This window comes from Vidua macroura, chromosome 21 (assembly GCF_024509145.1).
Source record: "Vidua macroura isolate BioBank_ID:100142 chromosome 21, ASM2450914v1, whole genome shotgun sequence".
In the NCBI taxonomy this organism is placed as follows: domain Eukaryota; kingdom Metazoa; phylum Chordata; class Aves; order Passeriformes; family Viduidae; genus Vidua; species Vidua macroura.
This window is the reverse complement of record NC_071591.1, coordinates 3,904,797-3,924,306: the sequence shown is the minus strand read 5'-3', so window position 1 is coordinate 3,924,306 and position 19,510 is coordinate 3,904,797. Positions and strand designations below refer to the sequence as shown.

The window sequence follows — 19,510 nt, the reverse complement described above, 5'->3', positions numbered from 1 at the left end:
CCCCCCACCCCACACGGCTGTGTCCCCATGGCCACACGGCCCCCGAGCCGCCCCTTGGCCCGGCGGGGCTGGCGCACAAGCTGGAGAAGCCGCGGACATTGCGCAAGGCCGGCCGCGCTCCAGCTGCCGCTGCGGCCGCGTCCCCCGCGGGCCCGCTCGGAGCGTGTTTGCTCAGACGCTGTTTGCTCAAAGGCTGTTTTTTGCTCTTCCCTTCCGCTCCACGTGATGCCTTGGGCCGAAAACTCTTCGTGCTCGGCTCGGAGAGCTCGGCTCGTCCGGCATGACCGTCAGCTTGGCGCTGCGGGCGCTCGCCGTGCTCCCGCTGGGGCTGTGCTGGCTCCCTGAGGTGAGTCTGACCTCCGAGCGGCCCTTCCAGGAACGCTGCCGCGCTTCTAAGAAAAGCTAAAAAAAAACTAAAAAAAAAAAAAGGAAAAAGAAGAAGAGACGACCCGCTCTAAGCCAAACTGCGTCCGAGCTCGCTAATCACGAAGATAAAGCTGTTCCCTTGTGCAGCCCGTGCTCGACGCGGAGTAAAGCCATGAGGGCTTGGCTCTGGGACTGCTGAGCTGTTTGCTGGCGTTCCTTCCAGCTCAGCTCCAGCGAAGGGAGAGCCTTGTGTCCATTTGTTTTTTGCTCTTCTTCTTCTTGCAGAAATTCCTCGGCGCTCTGGATGGGGAAGATGTTTTGTCTTACTTTGGAACCAGCTCAGTGCCTGATGGTATGCAGGACTCAGTCTCCCTCCGTTTAGGGCACATCTGGCCCTTGATTTGTAACCCTGTGTGGTTGACAGTGCTAATTAACAACTGATTAGCAGCCCCTGAAATGACCAGCATTTGGTGTTTCTGAGTCCCAGTGCAAGCGAGACAAGCTGGGTTTCAGTGTGAGTGGATGGAGAGATGTGTCAGTTTCAAATCTCCTCAAGGAGAGGTGTTCAACCTCTTTGCACATTTCTGCTGCACTCCCCATTCTCTGTATGGGTGTTCTTCTTCTGACAAAAGCTTTAGATTAAGGATAACTTTAAATACTTGTTAATTATTACTATTTTTTTCAAATAAATGCACAAAGAGATTTGAATTCTGGGTCTGGATTGATGATAGTTCAGAATAAAGATGTTTTGAAGTCTTAAATCCCTAAAGGAAGAGTGTTGTCTCCTTGTGAGTTCACTTAGTGCTCATCCCAGTGTCTTTGTCTGCGTTGTGATAATTCCCACTCAGTAATAGTTAAAAGCTGCAGGAACAAAACTCTCAGCCTTTTTTAGATGAACTGTTCTCCTTATTGAGAGAGCAAAAGCTGCAATAAATTCAGCACCAGTTTCTGTTGTGTGTTCCCAGTCAGGTTATCCTCACTTTGGAATACACAAAAGCACAGAAATTCTGTGAATGGCTGTTGGCACCATGACCCCAAGAGGCTACAGCTGCCATTTTTAGGGTATTTTTCCTGGGGAAATAAACCTTACACTGGGGGTTTGTGCATCATCCTTTCTCATGCTGCCCTTGTTCTGGTCTTGTCTCGTTTCTTTCAGTACCTGAGTTTGTTGTGGCTGAGCCAGCTTGCCCTTGTAAAGAAGAACATTTTGGGCTGAGGCCCTGTCGGGTCCAGCATTGCTCCATCCAGGCCTGGGGGCAGCTCTATGCCTTTGAATTCCTAGAGGACCACGCCCTCCTTTCCTCCTCCTTTGTGAGCAGCCAGGTGGTGAACTCTTCCTTTATTTTACTGAAGAGATTCCCAGGGAGCTGCTTTGCAGGTGGAAAAGCCCTGCAGCCTCCTGGGGCCAGGAGCAGAGTCACTTTCTGTGAAGGGCAGCTGGTGAGTATGAGCAGGAACAGCCTCTGGGGCTGGCAGCTTCACGCACCAAACGTGTGTGAACCATCCACTGAATAAATCTTTGCAGTCCCCGTGGGTAGCAAATACCTTTGGAATAACTCAGAGGTGGAATTTTATCTGCTTCAGCAAGGAGTGGTCGCCGTGGGTGAGGAGAAGGTTCACATCAGGCCAGTCAGGAGCAAAGATGTGGCTCTGCTGAAGGACCTCGGCTTCTCCAGCCCCCACATCCTCTTCAAAAGTGCTGCAAGAGAGGCAAAGCCAGCCAGAGGTAACAGCCATGGAGAGGGAGCCCTGCTGGAAATGCTGTCTCCTGGAGCATTGCTTCCATGAGCTCAGAGGAAAAATTTGTGTTCACAAAGTCACGAGTAGACTTGAAAAGGTTTCTCACCTCGCCGAGGTGTGCCCAGTGTGTCTGATGTGGCTGGTTGTTATTTTGATAGCACAGGTGTGTTGCTAAAGCTGCTGGCAGGTGAAAGACACCACCAGAAGTGGGAATGCTGAGCAAGCCCCTGGAGAAGTGGACTTGCAGCTGAGTTCCTGCAGCCTTTGGGGAGAGGGAGTGGATCTGTGGGACCTTTCATGGTGCATTTGAACCTCCTGGTGTCCTTCTGTGCTGTCCAGCAGGGTGGGCTCCTCCTCGCCTGCACAAGAGGGCTGAGGCAGCTGTCAAACATCTGGAGCTGATGGTGGTGGCAGGGCCAGATGTTTACTTGCACCACAGAGAGGACACGGAGCGTTACATCCTGGCCAACCTGAACATTGTGAGTGGCTCTGGGCTTGGGATCCTGCCCCAGGCTGAGCCCCAGGCAGGACCTCAGCGTGGTTGGGGTCACCTGTCCCTGGTACAGAGCTCATGTGCAGGGCATTCCTCTGTGCTTCCCTGGGCATGAAATCCCCCAAATTCCCTTGTACAAGGAGTAAAAGAAGATCTTAGAGGATTTACAACCCACAGAGAAAATGTAGCTCTTAATTTCATTACTTATGTTGCAACTCAGGTAAAGTTTTCTCACCCTGTTGCTTTCAGTGGGATTGAGCTAAATCCACTGAATCCATCTTATATTTTACATTTCACTGTTTTATTTCTGTTGCAGAATTTTCATGTCTCTTTTTGCTATTATTAAGAATTTTTCTCTGTGTGTACTGCAGAAAAGTCTTTAGCATTCACTCTACCCTGTGAAACTTTTCATGCAGATTCTTCTCCCTGCTTCAGAGTTTCTGACAAATCAACCCCTTCTCACCTCTTGACAGATTTTTTAACATTTGTAGTGCATATGTTAGTGTTGTAGTTACCTTTGTAATGAGTGCAGCCCAGTTTTTGGGAACAGGGAGTGGGAGTCCCCAAGGCCCCTTGGTTATTGAATCCTTTCTGTCTCTTCTCAGGGAGCAGAGCTGCTCAGAGATGCCTCACTGGGGGCTCATTTCAGAGTTCACCTCATGCAAATGCTGGTTTTGAGAGAGCCAGAGGTAAGGGGAGGGCTGTGTTTGAGGCTTGCCCAAGCTCCAAGCTGTTTGGAATGTGCCAACGTGTGCCTTCCCTCCAGGCAGAGGTGAACATCACCACCAACATCACCTCCTCCCTCATCAGTGTCTGTGAGTGGAGCAAGAAGGTGAACCCCCAGAACGACTCTGACCCCCAGCATGCTGACATTGTCCTCTACATCACCAGGTGCTGAGCTCCCTGCCCTGGGAGGGACTGGGAAATAGGATTAGGTAGTTTTATTCCGTTCTGCTTGTCTGAGGACGTTTGGATTTTTAATTGTGGAATCATCATCAAATTGGAGCAGTGGGCACTTGTGTCAAAAGAAATGTTAGCTAGCTGGCAAAGCTCAGATAAATTCAGCTGAGTGTCTAGACCTGACTTTTTTAGGTGTGAGGGTTCTTTGCTCTTTCCTCTTTATGTCTCTCTTACTTTAGGTTTGACCTGGAGTTGCCTGATGGGAACAAGGAACTTCGTGGAGTGACTCAGTTAGGGGGAGTCTGCTCTTCCTTCTGGAGCTGTGTCATTACCCAGGACACTGGCTTTGACCTTGGAGTCACCATAGCCCATGAGATTGGGCACAGGTCAGTAGGAAACTGCCAGAGCAGCCCAGTAGGTTTTATTCAGGGAAAAAAATCCTCCAGTTTAGGAAAGAAGCAAAAGGACCTCTTGACGTAAAAAGAATTCCCCATGGATTATTCTAACCCTTTTGGTCATCATCATGGATTATTTTGGAAAGAATTCCTTGCATTTTTACATTCCTGCATGTCCTGTGACAATTAGAAGCAGCAAAGAGGAGAGAAACCCTTCGTGACAACAGTAGAAGGAAGGGCTGCAGAGGGAGCTCAGTCCCTGCTTAGAGAAGGGAGGCTCTGAGGGAATCCAGCCTCTGGGCTTCTTCTCCTCAGGGCTCTGTGCTGCTTCTGTTACAGCCTTGGCATTGCCCACGATGGAGAGGGGAATGTGTGCAGCAGCAGTGGTTACATCATGGGCTCAGCAGGAAACCACAACAGCATCGACCTCACCTGGTCTCCGTGCAGCCGGGAGCAGTTCCTGGCCCTTGTCAGGTAAGGGAATGGTGGGGTTCTTCAGTTCCCTGTGCTGGGAGCTTAGGAGAAAAAAACTCAGTGAAGGAAAAAGTTTATTGAAAAACGAGGAACAGTGAAAAGCTTGGGGTTTGTTTATTTCTTAGCAATTGTTGCTGAGGTTAAACCCAGTTTTTGCTTCACGTAGCTGGAAGTGGCTTTGGTTGGTGCCCGACATGCCTGGGCTGGGTTGGATTTCTCAGACACTGGCTCAGCCTGCACATTTTATTTACAACATCAGAGCATCCATGCACTGCAGGCTTTGCTGGCTGGGTGCAGGACAGGAATGGGATAGAACTCCAGCAGCAGGGAACTGTGAGCATCTCCAGGCAGCTGCTGCAACTAAATCCATCCCAGCCCACAGCGAGCATGTGTTGTCTGGGAAAGCAGCAGCCAACTCCCAGAGTGAAACTCAGCACAAGTCTGCAAACATGTCCTTGTCCTCACTACCCACAGCTGGGAAAGTTATTCCTCATGTTTCTATCAGTACAGGCCAAACAAGCTGCTTGAATGACCTGCCGGACATGGACGGCAGCATCCCAGGGTGGAAGCCTGGCTTGTACTACGGAGCAGATGAGCAGTGTAAAATTGCCTTTGGGAGTATGGCCACAGCTTGCACCTTTGCTGACACCAATGTTGTAGGTAGAAAGTTTGTCTGTCTTGCTAAGGGCAGCAGGGAAATGTTCAGGAGCCAAAATTCAGGAGAAATGGATGGCAGCATTTTTATTCTGAAGGGATCGAAGGTGCTTTTCTGCCACAGATTTCTTGGCAAAGCTTTCAAAATGTTTCCCTTCTCTTCATCACCTCCTTCCTCCACATAAATCTCCTGTAAGGTTTGCACAGTTGGGTGCTGTTGTGCACAGCTGGCAGTGCTGGGTACACCCACTCAGAGTCCTGCCTTGGGGAATTCTTGTTCACTGGATTCCTCCAGCTTCCCTGCCATGGCTGAAATCCCTTTGTCTGGGAAGCACAGCGTGTTTAATAGCTGCCATCTGGACATGTTTTGTTAATGAGGAAACACTAAGGTGGGTGAAACTTTAATTGCTTCAGTTGATCATCTTCCAGCATTACAGCTGGTGATCACTACAGTGATGATCTTTTGACTTGCTCACAGCTTTTGCCCAATAGCAGGAAAAGTGAAGGAATTTGCATTCTTTGGTGTCTGGGAGAAAACCCAGGACATGCCCTGTTTAGACTTTTGTGACTGTGTTGTTGAGCCTGACTCCCTGAACTCTCTGATTTTCTTGTCACACCAGGACATCTGTAAAGTTCTCTCATGCCATGTACAGCCAGCAGACAAATCCAGCTGTACTCGGCTTCTGGTTCCCCTCCTGGATGGAACTGAGTGTGGGATCAACAAGGTAAGGAGGCTCCCACCAGGAGTGGGTGTGGGGGCTGTGGAGCTCAGACAGCAAAGCTCTGTCAGTGTCTGGAAGGTACCTGGCACTCACTGCCCCTTGGCCAGGGAGCTAAAACCAGTCTTAAACTGGTACCGTTATGTCCTCATCTTGGTCTTTCCACCTTGTCTTTATCTCTGGAGTTGCTTTGCAGTTCTACAGCCTGATATCTGAGTTCTCCTACTGGAAATGGCCTGCCTGCTCTTTGCTTTGACCCCAGCCTCATGTTAGACCCTAATTAGGAAGGGGACTCTTCAGCCTCTTGTCAGAAGGTGCCTCATTCACCTTGGGACTCTCTGTTACTGGCCTGCCAAAGACTTGTGCCAACCTTTTAGATCCCAGCCCTGCTGTGTTCACTGCTGCCAGTTCTGTGTGTTCTTGGTCCTAGTGGTGCTCCAAGGGTCAGTGCAGCTCTCTGGAGGAACTGAACCCCATGGCTGTGGTCCATGGGCACTGGTCTGCCTGGAGCCCCCTCTCCCCCTGCTCCCGCAGCTGCGGCGGGGGGGTGGTGCTGAGGCAGCGCTTCTGTAACAACCCCAGGTGAGACATGGGGACCTGCCTGTGCCCAGGGCCTCGGGGCTGAGTCTTCCTCTTTGCCTGGGACAAACCTGCCTCTGTTGAGGAATTCTGTCATTTCCAGGCCTGCTTTTGGGGGGCAGGAGTGCCACGGTGCCAGCATGCAAGCAGAGATGTGCAATACGCAGGTAATGGAGCTCAGCAGCATCTGAACATCTGTCTCACTGTTGAACCCGTTGAGGGCTGGGTGTTTTGTGACTGTCCTTCCCACAGCTGACTGCTCTGGTAAAGATCTGGTGTACAGGCTCCATCTGTCTGACAGCGGGCAAGGTATTTGTGCCATGGAAGGCAGCAGGATTATTTAATAGCCTTGTTCACATGTAATGAAGCATTTTCTCTATGCCCCATAGCAGGACAGATGCTGAGAAAATAGTGACTCACAATGATGGTTTTCTTCAGATGGGCTTTCTTGTATTGTTCCTGTTTTCCTTATCTATTTATTTTGTATAAATTGCAAAGATATCAGTTTCCAAGCACAATTCTCTGCATATCCTGCAGCCTTCCTTTAAAGTGGTTTTCTTTCTTTGCAGTTGTTTGGGTGTTTTAATCACCAGCAACTGCACTTTGCCTTTAGCTAGAGGGTTGAATGTCAGTGCTCAGTCACTTCCTTTCCTTACACAATTATCTCTCTGGGATCCAGGCCTGTCTGATGACCCAGCAGGACTTCATGTCTGAACAATGTGCAGCCACAAATTTAAAGCCACTGTACCTTGATGTAGAAACGCCATCCTTTTATACCTGGACCTCTGCTGTTGGCTTTGCCAAAGGTAAGGAATATCTGGAACCTCAGTTTGTGCTCATGGGCCTCTGTACTTTGGAATGAAAAGGTTGTTTCACTGAGTGCTTTAGTTTTCATATGAAACCTGGGTGATTTCTGAGAGATCATAGAATCCCAGAATGGTATGGGTTGGAAGGGACCTTAAAACTCATCCCACCATGGCAGGGACATCTTCCACTATCCAAGCCCCATCCAGCCTGCCCTTGGTTACTTCCAGTGATGGGAGTCCAAAACCTCTCTGGGTTTTTTCCCATTGCTTGATGGGCAGCCACGTGCCTTCCTGAAAGAATAACTCCTTCCTTGTGCCTGCCTGCTCCAGGGGACCTGCTCTGCAAGCACATGTGCAGGGCTGTGGGCAAGGAGTTCATGGTGAGCCGTGGGGACAATTTCCTGGATGGAACCAGGTGTGAGCAGGATGACACGGAGCACCACGGGGATCTCCATCTGTGTGTCATGGGGAGATGCAGAGTAAGTGACTGGGGAGTGCAGGTGAGCCCCTGGCAGGTGATCTGCACCACAGGAGTCAGGGGAAATCATGCTAGGAAAAAACAGTGTCTCAAACAACAGAGTGAGCTCTTCTCAGAACAGAGTTTTGTTCTTGGTGTGTTGGATGGACTCCAAAAATCTACTGTTCTGTCTTTGCATCCAATGCCCTCTAGATAAGACATTCTGCTAATTATGCAGTAAACACACAGGGCTATTCATCCCTAATCCAAGAAGCAATTGGTTTATGTGTTGGTGGAAGAGACATCATTAGCTGCTCAGCTTGCCTGCTGTAATTAGCCCCATAAAATGCCCTGTCTTGGAGGGAAGTTCCATGACTTGAATCACTGAGTCAGTGGCAAGATAAGGAGCAAAACCTGGGCATCACAAGTTGACAGACTGATTTTTGGAGTATTGCTGATCAAAACTGAAGTCTAACTTGTGGAGTTTTTTCCTGGATTGGACCTGAGGAAGGCATTCTTTCCTGATGACCTTGGCTACAACTCCCCCGCGCTGTCTGCGTTTTAGGAACTGCTCAGTGCTGACCCGGCTGGATGTTTTCTGTTGTTTCTTTACATTCCCAGAATACTCTTTGTAAATTTTATGTTTTTCTCATTATCCTCGTGCTCACCATGTTTTGTGAAGTGTTTCCCTCCGTGAACAGCAGAGGGTGTAGGCACAACCTGCTCTGATTTTGGCTCTTTTATTGGCAGCAGTGATAAATATGCATGTTATGGCAGCTTCCAAAGCCTGGGATCAGTGGCTGCAGCATAAATTCAGCAGTTGCACATGTTTTGCTGTTAAGCCTGCTGAGATCCTCCTGTAGCTTTGTGTAAATTAGTCTTGTTCGTGGGAATGGGGATAGAATCTCTCTTTTGAGTTCCATGGGACTGAAGTGATGTGAGCTAGGTTTGGCTTTGGAGTCTGGGGAGCTAAAGATTCCTTTAGAACCTGCCATTCATGTTTAGTGTTCTCGTGGGCTTTTGTTTTTTCCTCCCTTCCTCCCTCCAGAAAGAGTTCATAGAAGAGAGCACAGAGCTTTGGGTTTAGGTAACAGGAGAGATTTTTTGGGCTGCTTCTTATGGGAAAGAAAATGTCACAGTTACTGAGAGTTGTGCTCTCAGCTAAAACCTCCCAGTCCCTGGCTTTGCACACTGCTGTCCAGTGGCAGCCCTAGGTGCAAACACATCTTTTCCTTTGTTGTCCTCCTAAATCCAGATTCCAAATGGAAAGGGCAGATTCAGGAGCTCAGGAATGTTGCTTTTGCTCACTTGTTTTCTCAGAGCAGGCCAGGCTGACAGACTCTCCCCTCTGCTCAGGCATTTGGGTGTGATGGCCAGATGGGCTCCAGGAAGGCCATGGATCCCTGCAAGGTCTGTGGGGGTGACAACTCCACCTGCACTGAAGTGAGTGGATCCTACACAGAAGGGAAAGCTAAAGGTGTGTAGTCTTCCCCCTCAGGCTCTGTTTGTGTGCAGTCAGTGTTCCAAATCTTCTCCATATGACTTCTCCCTTCTGCTTCTGCTTGGTTTTATTTTATGGAGGGTATGGAGATGGATTTTGGGTGGTCAGTGCTGAAGGAGGTAGGCAGAATGCCTTTTTTTTTGGTCATAATTCTCAGGATGTGGGTCAGAAATGTAACTGTTTGGGAAGTCCCATAAATTGTTGGGAGCTGGAGGTGATATCAGCTCACAGAATCATAAATATCACAAGGGATCCACAGGGGTCATTGGGTCCAGCTCCTGGCCCTGCACAGGACAACCCACCAATCCCACCATGTCCTTGAGAGTGTTGTCCATGCTTCCTGAGATGTTAAATTTGGGAACTGGTCTGGCTCTTGCAGTCTCATGTAGAGATATTAGCAGAGAACCTAAAAAGAACCAAAGAAATGTGAGAACAGGACACAGAATGCAGCTCAGTTGTGTTTGCTGTGTCACCATCGCTGTGGTCAAGGCAAGGAGCAGGGTCAGGGTGAATTTAGGAGTTGAGCTGCAATCCCCATCCTTTCCCACAGGGTTTCAGTGATGGAAGGTGACCACATCTTTCTCCTTTCCACCCTTCCAGAGTATGTGACATTTCTGTCCCTGCCCTACAACACCACCTCAGTCCATGTCACCAACAGGAGGCCTCTCTTCACACACCTGGGTGAGTGGAATGAAAAGGAGAGGAGGGGGGATACAGGCAGGGCTGCAAGGAGTCTCTGTAAACAAAGAAATGGAATTTTTGGTGCTGCATTTTGGTTGTGAGAGGCTCTCCAGTGGGAAGCTGTAGGAGCCACGCTCCATGGGATGCCAAACTTGGATCAAGCTGGTTCCTACCAAGTGGGCAGCCAGCAGCTGCCAGCACCAGGGGATCCTGGTGACCACATCATGTCTCTTAACCTCACTGCTCCTCTGGCTTCTCCAGCTGTGAAGGTTAAAGGAGAGTACGTGGTGGCTGGAAAAGGAAAAATCTCACTGAATGTCACCTACCCGTCAGTTCTGGAGGGCAACCAGATCAAATACCAAGTGTTTCTCACCCAGGACAACCTGCCAAGCCTGGAGGAAATCCATGTGGATGGGCCAACACAGGAAGAAATTGAAATACAGGTGAATTAAAGCAGCAGAGTTGGAAGGGGACCAGTCAGAAGTGGCCTGGTTTGGGTGGCTTTGCTCAGGTGTGGTGGATTCAGGTAACTTTGTGTCCAAGGCTGGGGGAGATGGTGTTCACTGAAGAGTGATGGTATTCCTTTTCTTGGGAATGGCTGGGGGTTGGCTGCCCACAGGCAGGACTGGGAGTGATTGTGTGGAGGAAACCACACTGAGTTAAACCTTTGCTTGGCTTAGTCACTTTCAGTGCCCAGAATTCACAGGGTGGGTGCTCTGACTGCATCTGGCTGGGACTGAGGCATTGCAGTGAGGCTCAGGATTGGATGGAAAGAAGAGAGACTGGCTTCTCCTTCCTCCATCCTAAGAAATAAATCCAAGTTTTCTTCTGCACCGACCACAGTTTTTCCTTCCCCAGGTCTACAGGAGGTACACAAAAGAATATGGCAATGCCACCAACCCAGACATCACCTTCAGCTACTTTGTCCCCAGGGAGAGCCTGACCTATCTGTGGATTCCTCAGCTTGGCCCGTGTTCAGTGACCTGTGGGGAAGGTGAGGCAGCAGGACTCAGTCTTTACTTTTTATGGAGACTTCTCCTTTGGTCTGAACTGAATTTCAAAGCAGATTGCTGGAAATGATTGCTAGTGTTTGACTGAACCAAAGGAAAAAGTGGTGGAGCTTTTGAATTAAATTAACTAATCAGCAAATGAGCTGAATCATCAAAATGATACTGAAAGTGTTTGATCATGGAGAGGATTTTTAAATAGGTTTTAACTGAATTCTTGCTTTTAAGACTAAATAATTTTCTCCCATTTTTCAAAGTTAGTGAAGACTGTAATTTGAAGTTGGCTAAACATCAGAAGTCTGAGACCAAAGGGGTATCTGGTGTCTAACTAAAGCCTCAGAGCTAATTATGAAACTTCCTTCTTTGAATTCTATTCCTGTGCCATGGCTAATCCTTTCTGTCTCCCTAAAGGAATCATAATGCAGATTGTAACAGCTCACTCTGATAGATGGCCTGACATCTTGTTTGCCAGATAATTCAGATGACACTGTCAGGCCTCTCAAGACTTCTGTGACAAGGATTTAGAAAATGCATTAATGAATATTTATGTAAGTCAATCTACACAACTAGTTATGCCTGGAGAGCTTTTCTCCAGCAAATCCCCCAGGTGAACTGATTGCTGAATCAGTTCAGCCTGAAGTAAAGAGCTCAAAATGCTCCAGAGCCTCCAGCTAATGCAGCCACAAACAGAAAAAAAAGAATGAGAAACTCGGGACTTAAAATAACAGAAAGTTGGGAATCTGGGCTGAAATTGCACCTTGAGAGCTGAAAGTGATGCACAGGCCCTCCTTAGCAATAGTCATTATTTGAAAACAAGGAGGGTACAGCAAAGATAAGGCTGCTGATGGATTCTGGACATTTGGTGCTCGGGGTCATGCTGCTTGAGATTCAGGAATGCCTGGCTCTCCTTGTAGCCCATTCACTGAAAGGAGACTCCTTTTAGCTTTGCTTGTAATTTCTTTGAGTTTGACTTTTCATCTGCTTTGCTTTTTATGTTCATTATTGTTAAAAATCTTCTTTATAGCTGTAGCTTATGAGTATTTCATTCCTTGCCTGCTGCAGGCACTGGAAGTCTCCAGTTTCTCTCCCAGTGCCTCTGGTTTTAGCTGTTGATGGTGCTTTTGAGGAGGTTGGTGCTGTTTGAGCATGAGGGCTGTGTGGTGCTATTACCTGGTCACTTCTACACAGTGGCATTTAAAACCAGCTCCCTCCTAGAGCTTATTTTGCTGTCCCTCATCAGTCAGATCATTAGAAGTAATTTGTTCCAAATTATGATTGATATCTTTGTTCTTTCAAACAGCCAGTTTAGAGCAACCTTTCCATTTTGGCAGTGGGTTATCAATCAGACTTCTCCTCTGCTAGGGTGCTCACCTTGGAAAATCACTTTAAAACTCTTGAGGGAGGTTACAGCACAAAGAAGGTGTTTGTGTGTTTACAGGAAGTCTGAATTCCCACACAGCTCATTTTCTTACCCAGGGGATTGAGTAAAGCAAAATCACTGCATCTTCCTTCCATAACAGAGGGCAGCTGTTCACTTTGGGTTATAACTCCAATTCCTTTTCCTTTTGTGTCCCAGGGGTGCAGCCAGTGGCTCACGTGTGCTTTGATCAGACCAAGAATGAAGTAACAGAGGATCAGTGGTGTCTGGAGCTGCCACAGCCTCTCCCAGAGCACAAGCCCTGTGCCATGGAGCCGTGCCTCTACAGGTTGGTGCTCCTGGGAGCTCAGCTCAATTCCTGCTTTGCTCTGCCACTTAACCCAGGCTCTGTATTTGTGTTGTGCAAGGTCAAAAAAAAAAAAAAAAAGAAAAAAAAAAAGAAAAAAAAAAAGAAAAAAAAAGATAAGTAGGAAGTAGTTTCCTCCTAATTATAATGGGGTAGCAGATCCCAAACTGTGTTCTGTCTTTCCTGGTCCTGTGAGATAATGGAGATGTCAGCTGAAGGAATGGGAAATAGTCCTTCAATGGTTTGCAGTAATCTGCTAAATGAAGATATTTAAGGGTATATCCAGAAGAAGATGCCTCTCACATCCTTTCCAAGATGGTGCCAACAAAGAGGGTTGATCCTTGTGTTGATTATTTGGGAAGGAGGACCAAGGGCCAAGCCTGCCCAGACATTGCCCTCAGAGACCTTTTACTGTTCAATAAAAAGTGATTGCACTGTGAGCTATAGCCCTTTAGCTTAGGTGTTTTAAGTTCTTGAAAGCTGTCAGTGAAAGGACTTAAATTGTCCTCTCAGTCACATCCAGACAAGGCTTTTGAAGCAGAGGAGCTGAATACTCTGCATGACCCATTTCTGTGACCAGTGACCCGAGTAATAAACCTCCCTGTCCAGGTGGGAAATGGGGTGATGCAGTTGCCTCCCATTTAGGTGGAAGATGTCTCAGAGAGATGAATGCTCTGCTGTCTGTGGGACTGGAGTTGCCCAGCAGAACCTGACCTGTGTGCAGTTCCATGATGGCCTGGAGACTGTGGTGGATGACAGCCTGTGCCCAGCAGAAGAAAAACCCCTCTCCCTTGTGCCATGTGTGGTCAATGTCTGCCCTTTGGGCTGGGACAAAGTGAGTTTGCTGCCTTGGCTTTTCAGGAACCTCACTGGGAGCTTTGCACTTTTGTCCACCAGTTGAGAACCACCAGCTCACTCCTGGAGCCTGGGGGGTGGTTTGCAACACTGCTCTGCCCAGTTAAAAGTTCACCCTGACCCTTTAGACAGCTCCATCCCTGTTTAATTATGCTGCTGGATTCCTCAGTTCATCGTGGTGGTTTGTTTAGGGCAGCTGTTTTTTGCTCTGTTCTGAGGAGGAAGATGCACACTTACTTCAGCCTCTGGAGTCACTTGGGCATGTCCAGCTGGAAAATCAGACTGTGTATGTCTGGAGCCCTGTAGCTGGGGAGTGTTCTGTCTCCTGTGGTAGAGGTGAGGCCTTTCTGTGCTGCAGGGAAATGTTGCTTGGCTGTAGGTGTGAGTTCAGTGCCTGGGAACCTCAAGGCCCAGCTGGTCTTTCCCCCTCTATGGTTCTAAGAGTAGCTGTAATCACAGTTTTTTTGGAACAGAATAATTTAGAGGGTGGTCTGGCTGTGGTTCAGAGCTGGGGGGATGAGTGCAGTAAGAGTGCCATGCCTTGGGCAGAGCTTGCTTGTTTTGTACACACAGATGTGACATTTCTGACCTATTTTCAACCCTTGCATCCAAACCACACAGTCAGATTGCTTCCCTTCCTAGGTAAGACTCAGCTGCACTATGTTTGTGTGGCTTTTGACACCAAAGAAGAAACCCAGGAGGAAAACTGTCAGCCAGTGCCAAAGCCAGAGAGCAGGGTGGAAGTCTGTGATCTCAACCCCTGCCCACCAAGGTAAAGCAGTTGCCAGAAGACAATGAGACAGTGAGGGGTCTTTCCTTTCTCTCTCTGTCTGCAGGGACATGGTAAAGGAAGGGTCAGGCTACTCTTCCCTTCTTTGGAAGCACAGCCAGTTGCAAAAACTGTAGCACTGCTCCACACTCAGCAAACTCAGAGTGTTTCCTGGGCTGGTAGATCTCAGACAGAAATAAGGGTAGTCCTCAGAGTCTGAGTCCAGAGAAAAACTGAAGACCTCTCAGTCCCTTGTTACTCTGGGGAAGCAGGAACAAATCTATAGCTGCAAAAGGTGGTGACATTTGCCAGCTGTACAATTTTCACAGAGCATCAAGGAAAGTAGCAAGAATTAAATACTCTCAGAATCTGGAGCAGCTGCTCTGAAAACTGAAGGAAATGCATTGCAGTTTCCTTAGGATTTGTGGTGAACTTGCCCTGCCCTATTTGCTGTGGATCTGGAAAGCTACTGCCACTTTTCTTACAGGATGCCACTCCCAGGGGTCTGATCCTGATCTGAGAGTTCAGTGGTGTGTGTGTTTTGAAGGGAGATAAGATTGTTTCTGCAGTTAAGCCTGTGTGTGTCACTCTGGGGAGGGCAGAGTAAGATTCAGTGTGGATTTGAAATCTGTGTGCTCCTGGCAAAATGGGAATGCCCTCTGTATCCAACTCCAAAGCTGCCCCAGCCTGCATTCTAAGTACCATAGACCATGTGAGGCAGAGGATGAAGAAGGAGGAAGGGTGAGGGAACTGCAGTGCCTTTGCTGCAGTGAGAGACAGGGTGGGGATTCATCACTAACTCACTTTCTGTCCTCCCTGCCCTGTCAGGTGGAAGGTAACCCCAGCTGGGCCCTGCTCCTCCAGCTGTGGGCTGGGCTTAGCAGTGCAGCTGGTCAGCTGTGTGCAGACCCTCCATGGCCAGGAGATCTTGCAGGAGGAACATTTGTGCCCTGTGGCAGAGAAGCCCCTCACCAGTGTCCCCTGTGTCATCCGCACGTGCTCTTACGAGTGGAGCTTCAGCGAGTGGTCAGAGGTACCTACTCCCCTTCAGATGCAGAGGTTTTTTCACCTCTTCCCTTCCCTGGAGGTTGCAGGGGAGAAATGACAACTTCTGCCTTGTCTGTTGGCTTCCCACAGAAATGCTAAACTGTTTCCAGGAGTGTTTTCCATCCTTTCCCCTGCCCTGTGTTTAGCAGCCGTAGGTTTGCTTCCCACCTTCCTCAGCTCAAGTTTTGGCTGCAGCTTAGAAATGGTTTTGGCATGTTTTCTCCTGGAATGCAGATATTTTGGGATTTTTTTAGGAAGTGGTTCTGCAATTTAAATATATAGTTTGGAAGGTCCCCTGGCAGGTGGGGCATCTTATAGCTGATGGAACAGGAGCATTGACAGGGCAAATGGTAGAAGAGCATCAGTGAACACCCCCCAGATCATGCATGAGCTTATCAATTCATTTATTTCCAAGTAGCACCTGGAATGCAGGGATAAAATCCTGTGGGTTTGTTCTTCTGCAGTGTTCAGCATCCTGTGGGAATGGCATTCAGACCAGGCAGGATTTCTGTCTCAGCTCTCTGACCCACAAGCCCGTGAACCCCCTTTTCTGCCGGCACTTCCCCAAGGCCATCGTGGTGCGTGGCTGCTCCGCAGGGCCCTGTCCTGAGCCCGAGGGGACCCAGTCCCCTGGGGCAGAGCTGCAGCCAGTGACACCAGCCACACACCTGCCAACAGCTGCAGCTGCCCCCGAGCATGGACACAAGGACCTGGATGTCCCTCTGTCTGCTGGGCCCTGGGAGCAGACAAAGCCCAGTGGAGGTGAGGAGGACACGGCCAAAAGGAGCTTCTTGTGTGCAGCTGGGCTGTGGGGATCCTGCTGCCAGACAGGGACAGGAGCATGGGAGGGAATACATCTGGCTGGGAGGGAAAACCTGCTGTTCCAGCACATCCATGTTACCTGAGCTAGGAACAAAGACTTGCTTCCCTGTGCTTCCCAAAACTCTTCTGACCTGGGAGCCTGTGGGACTGCAGCTCAAGGCTTCAGGGAGTGTTTAGACAGCACTCTCAGGCACATGGTGTGATTGCTGGGGTAGTCCTGTGCAGGGCCAGGAGCTGGACTCCATGACCCTTGTGGGTCCCTTCCAACTCAGGATGTTCTGGGATTCTATGACTCTTCCTGTGCTTTACCCAGAACATGTTACCTTATCTGTTCATTGTGCCCCAAAGGGAATTGTTTTCCTATAGTTCCTCCTGGGTGTGTTTCTCACCTGTCTCTGCTGTCCAGATGTCTGTGGAAACCTGTTTCTCAATGCCACTGGCATCATCAACATGACAGGCGTGGAGAGCAGGGACTGCACCGTGGCCATCGGGCGTCCCCTGAGGGAGGAGATCTCGGTGACCATCCTGGAGAGCTCCCTCAACTGCAGTGCAGGTACTGCCTGGAGCTCTGGGGTCCAGCCTGGCCCTTTGGCAAAGCTGCATCTCATGCTGGACCTTTTCTGGTGCCTTGAGAAGCTCTGGCTGCCTCAGAGCCTCTGTAATCTCTGAAACCACTTTACTGAGTTTTTCTGTTCCACCAAGTTGTTGCCAGATGGAACAAAATGAAGATGCTGCTTGTCCTCCCCTCACACAGTGGTTTCCTACCTGTTTTGTTGGTAGATACGAGATGAAAGGAGCTTATGGGGTTAAAGAAGCTGCTTGTTTTGGCCTGTTATAAAACTAATGTACCCTCTAACTGGAATCAGCAGTTACATTAGTTAACTGGCCTGTTCTCAGTGACAGATTTTGATAAGATAGAAACAAGATGCAGAAATTACTTGATTCCAGACCTGTCTAAGAGAGACTTTGGCTTTTACTTTAAAATAAAAGTGTTTCTAGGCCCTGTGCTCATCCGTTCCAGGTGAGGTCCTGCTGTTTTTTGGGCGAATGATGTGGCGGACAGGCTGCAGGAAGCTCCCTCTGTCACTGATAAATTCCAGAACCAACACACTGATTGTGAAACAGCGTGTTGTGCTGCCAGGAAATGGGGTCATTCTGCAGTACAACAGCAGAACTGCAACCAAAAAATATTACCAAGGTACTGGACTGAAAGCTTTGCTCTTGCTTTAGATTAAGACTCACAGAGTTCCATGAATGGTGGTTGCCTATGGAAATCTATGGAAACCTTGCTTCATTTTTAGCAACTAACAATGCCCTTCTTGAGGAGTGTTGGAATCAGTGTTAATTGTGGACTCCCCCTTTGTTTTCAAGCAAACCCCCTACAGGTGTTTGCTGATGCTTGAAGGTCCCCAGCTGAAAATCCCTAAAGAAACTGTTCTGCCTGTGCTTAATTTAAATGATTTCTTTCTTGGAGGTGCTGGATACTTCTCTAAGCCATTTTCTCTCCTCCCTTTGCCCTGTCAGACTGTGACCAGCAGCTGTTTGGCCCCCAGGGTGAAATAGTGAATCCTGTGCAGCTGCCTGCTGAGAGGCAGGAGGTGGTGTGCCGGACTTTCATCACGGTGGCTCCGCGGCAGCGCATCTCCATCCGTGCCCTCAACACTGACCTGGGCCCTGAGGGCAACCACACTCACTTCAACTACATCCTGGTGAGGAGGCAGGAACCCCAGTGGGATGATTTGGATGGGAACAAACCCATCTCCATTAGAGATTTCCACCCATAGTTCAGTCACAAACCAGGGCCTTGGATCTCTGTTGTGTTCCCATCTCTGATGGGAAGGAGAATTTCTGATATCTAGTGTATTTCTTCTAACCTTTGTAGCACAGCTTTTCCCTGAGTGACCAATCTGCAAGTCTCCAGTATTTTTTGGGCACTTACTTCATGTCTAGCCTGCTGAGATAAAATGGTTTGGTTTTTCTTCCTGCAGGTCCGAGATGTCAGCACCATGAAGACAGTGGTGTTCCATGGGAAGCAGCAATTCCTGTGGCAGTCAACAGGAAGCCAAGCTGAAATTGAATTCCATGAAAACGTTAAGGATCACAGAACCCATTTCTGGGCTGAATATCATGCTATTGAGCCCAAATAAAAGCACTGCCCTGAGAAAGGCCCAGTTGGTCACTGCTGCCTGCTCACAGCACACATTTAATCTTCTTGCAACTGCTTCTTCATCTGCTGAATAAGAACAATGTCTGCTGACTCCTTTGGGATCTCAGTCTTGATAAAGATCATACAAAAGACATGTAACCTCCAAATATTTAGCAAATCTTCCTTTCTGTCTGATTTGGTTGGCATTAATACACTTAACATGTCTGCAGGAGGTGACTTGGGCACTGGAGTGTGTCAGGGTCCTGCCTCTGTAATGTGGTGGGGCCTTTTAGGAGAGTAATTTGATTTCTTGGTGTTCCAGTATAAACCTCTGCACACCACAAGTAATGTTTTAACCATTCAGTTCACTCCCTTGCAGTGTAAATGCCCCTCAAAACTGAGGCACAGTGAAGTTCTGGAATGGAATAAAGAAGGCAGAGATGTGTATGAGGATAAACTGCCAGCACAAGGAGATGTGTGGGGTGGGCAGTGCCACCCTAGGACAGGTCACTCAAAGCTTGAATGTTGGCTGAACTGAGGCCCTGCTGGGCAAGCCCTGGTGACAGCTGGCTTTATGTGGGAGGACTAAATGACATCCTGAGGTCCCTCCCCAGCCACCCTTTCTGTGGTTCTACTGTTGCATATCTGACAGTGATACCACCACTCCTTTTCTGTGAGAAAATGAAAAAATTAATGCCAGGTTTGATGCCAGGTCTGACTTACTCAGATAAGAACAACAGCTGTGCTATCAATCTGTATCTTTATTTGACAAGAACTATGGTTGAGGCTGCATGGACAAGCTGTGGTAGGAAGCAGGATTTTAGAGCAGTGGCAAATATTCACACAAGCTTCATTTAAATGTATTTTTTAGGTTATTTCTTTTTTTTTTAGTGTCTTGAACATTGGGCTGTGCTTTGGTCCAAATCTGTCATCCTCCTCAAAATCACAATATACTGCTTAAAGGGTCTTTTCTGCACCTGGAGCCTGGCTGGTCACATCTGCTCTTGCTCTTCATGCTGGATGCAATAAATGGTTCTGCCTGGGCAGCTTTAACCCTGCTCCTGCTTTCTGTCAGTTGGATTCTCTGACATCCTTCTACAACCACAAATATTCTTCTTAATTAATAGCTGTTTTTTTTGCTGGTTAAACCTGGAGATTTTTGCTTGCCAGCCTCCGGATTTACGTTCCATTCCTGGAGGAGCCAGAAAATAGATTCCTGAAGTGAGATCCTCGAGGAGCTGGATACATCAGCTATCCCTCTGCAGTGCGTGGGTGATGCAGGCCCTGGGCCTTCATTTCCTGTCTGACAGGAGATGGTAATGAAAAGACATCCTTTCCTTAATCCCTTTTTTTGTAACCTTTTAGCAGATGGGAT

At 48.4% G+C, this 19,510-nt stretch overlaps 1 protein-coding gene across 6 annotated transcripts; it reads left to right on the top strand.

Moving 5' to 3' along the window:
- Positions 1-82: 82 nt before the first annotated feature.
- On the top strand, positions 83-19,193 carry ADAMTS13 (ADAM metallopeptidase with thrombospondin type 1 motif 13). Of its 6 annotated transcripts, none has more exons than XM_053996051.1 (29): positions 83-346; positions 652-718; positions 1,523-1,806; positions 1,951-2,092; positions 2,449-2,585; positions 3,205-3,288; positions 3,366-3,490; positions 3,739-3,885; positions 4,234-4,368; positions 4,874-5,024; positions 5,643-5,747; positions 6,172-6,323; positions 6,424-6,487; positions 7,000-7,126; positions 7,457-7,605; positions 8,940-9,060; positions 9,685-9,765; positions 10,027-10,208; positions 10,624-10,759; positions 12,349-12,478; positions 13,142-13,331; positions 13,543-13,687; positions 13,994-14,123; positions 14,949-15,153; positions 15,632-15,929; positions 16,396-16,542; positions 17,011-17,187; positions 17,514-17,698; positions 17,978-19,193. In XM_053996051.1, exons 1-29 carry the CDS (start codon positions 281-283, stop codon positions 18,134-18,136), a joined length of 4,221 nt encoding a protein of 1,406 aa, XP_053852026.1. In that variant the 5' UTR covers positions 83-280; the 3' UTR covers positions 18,137-19,193. The 6 variants fall into 6 exon arrangements, with proteins under 6 accessions (XP_053852026.1, XP_053852028.1, XP_053852027.1 ...); XM_053996053.1 differs by having other exon boundaries at positions 2,446-2,585; positions 13,573-13,687; XM_053996052.1 differs by having other exon boundaries at positions 2,446-2,585; positions 13,570-13,687.
- The last annotated feature ends 317 nt before the right edge of the window (positions 19,194-19,510 follow it).

Bases quoted from the DNA above. Each gene is read 5' to 3' on its own strand.
- ADAMTS13 (XM_053996050.1), top strand. From the start codon at position 281: ATGACCGTCAGCTTGGCGCTGCGGGCGCTCGCCGTGCTCCCGCTGGGG. The intron at 3,491-3,738 runs GTGCTGAGCTCC...CTCTTACTTTAG, and splicing joins ATTGTCCTCTACATCACCAG to GTTTGACCTGGAGTTGCCTG. The intron at 10,209-10,623 runs GTGAATTAAAGC...TTCCTTCCCCAG, and splicing joins AGGAAGAAATTGAAATACAG to GTCTACAGGAGGTACACAAA.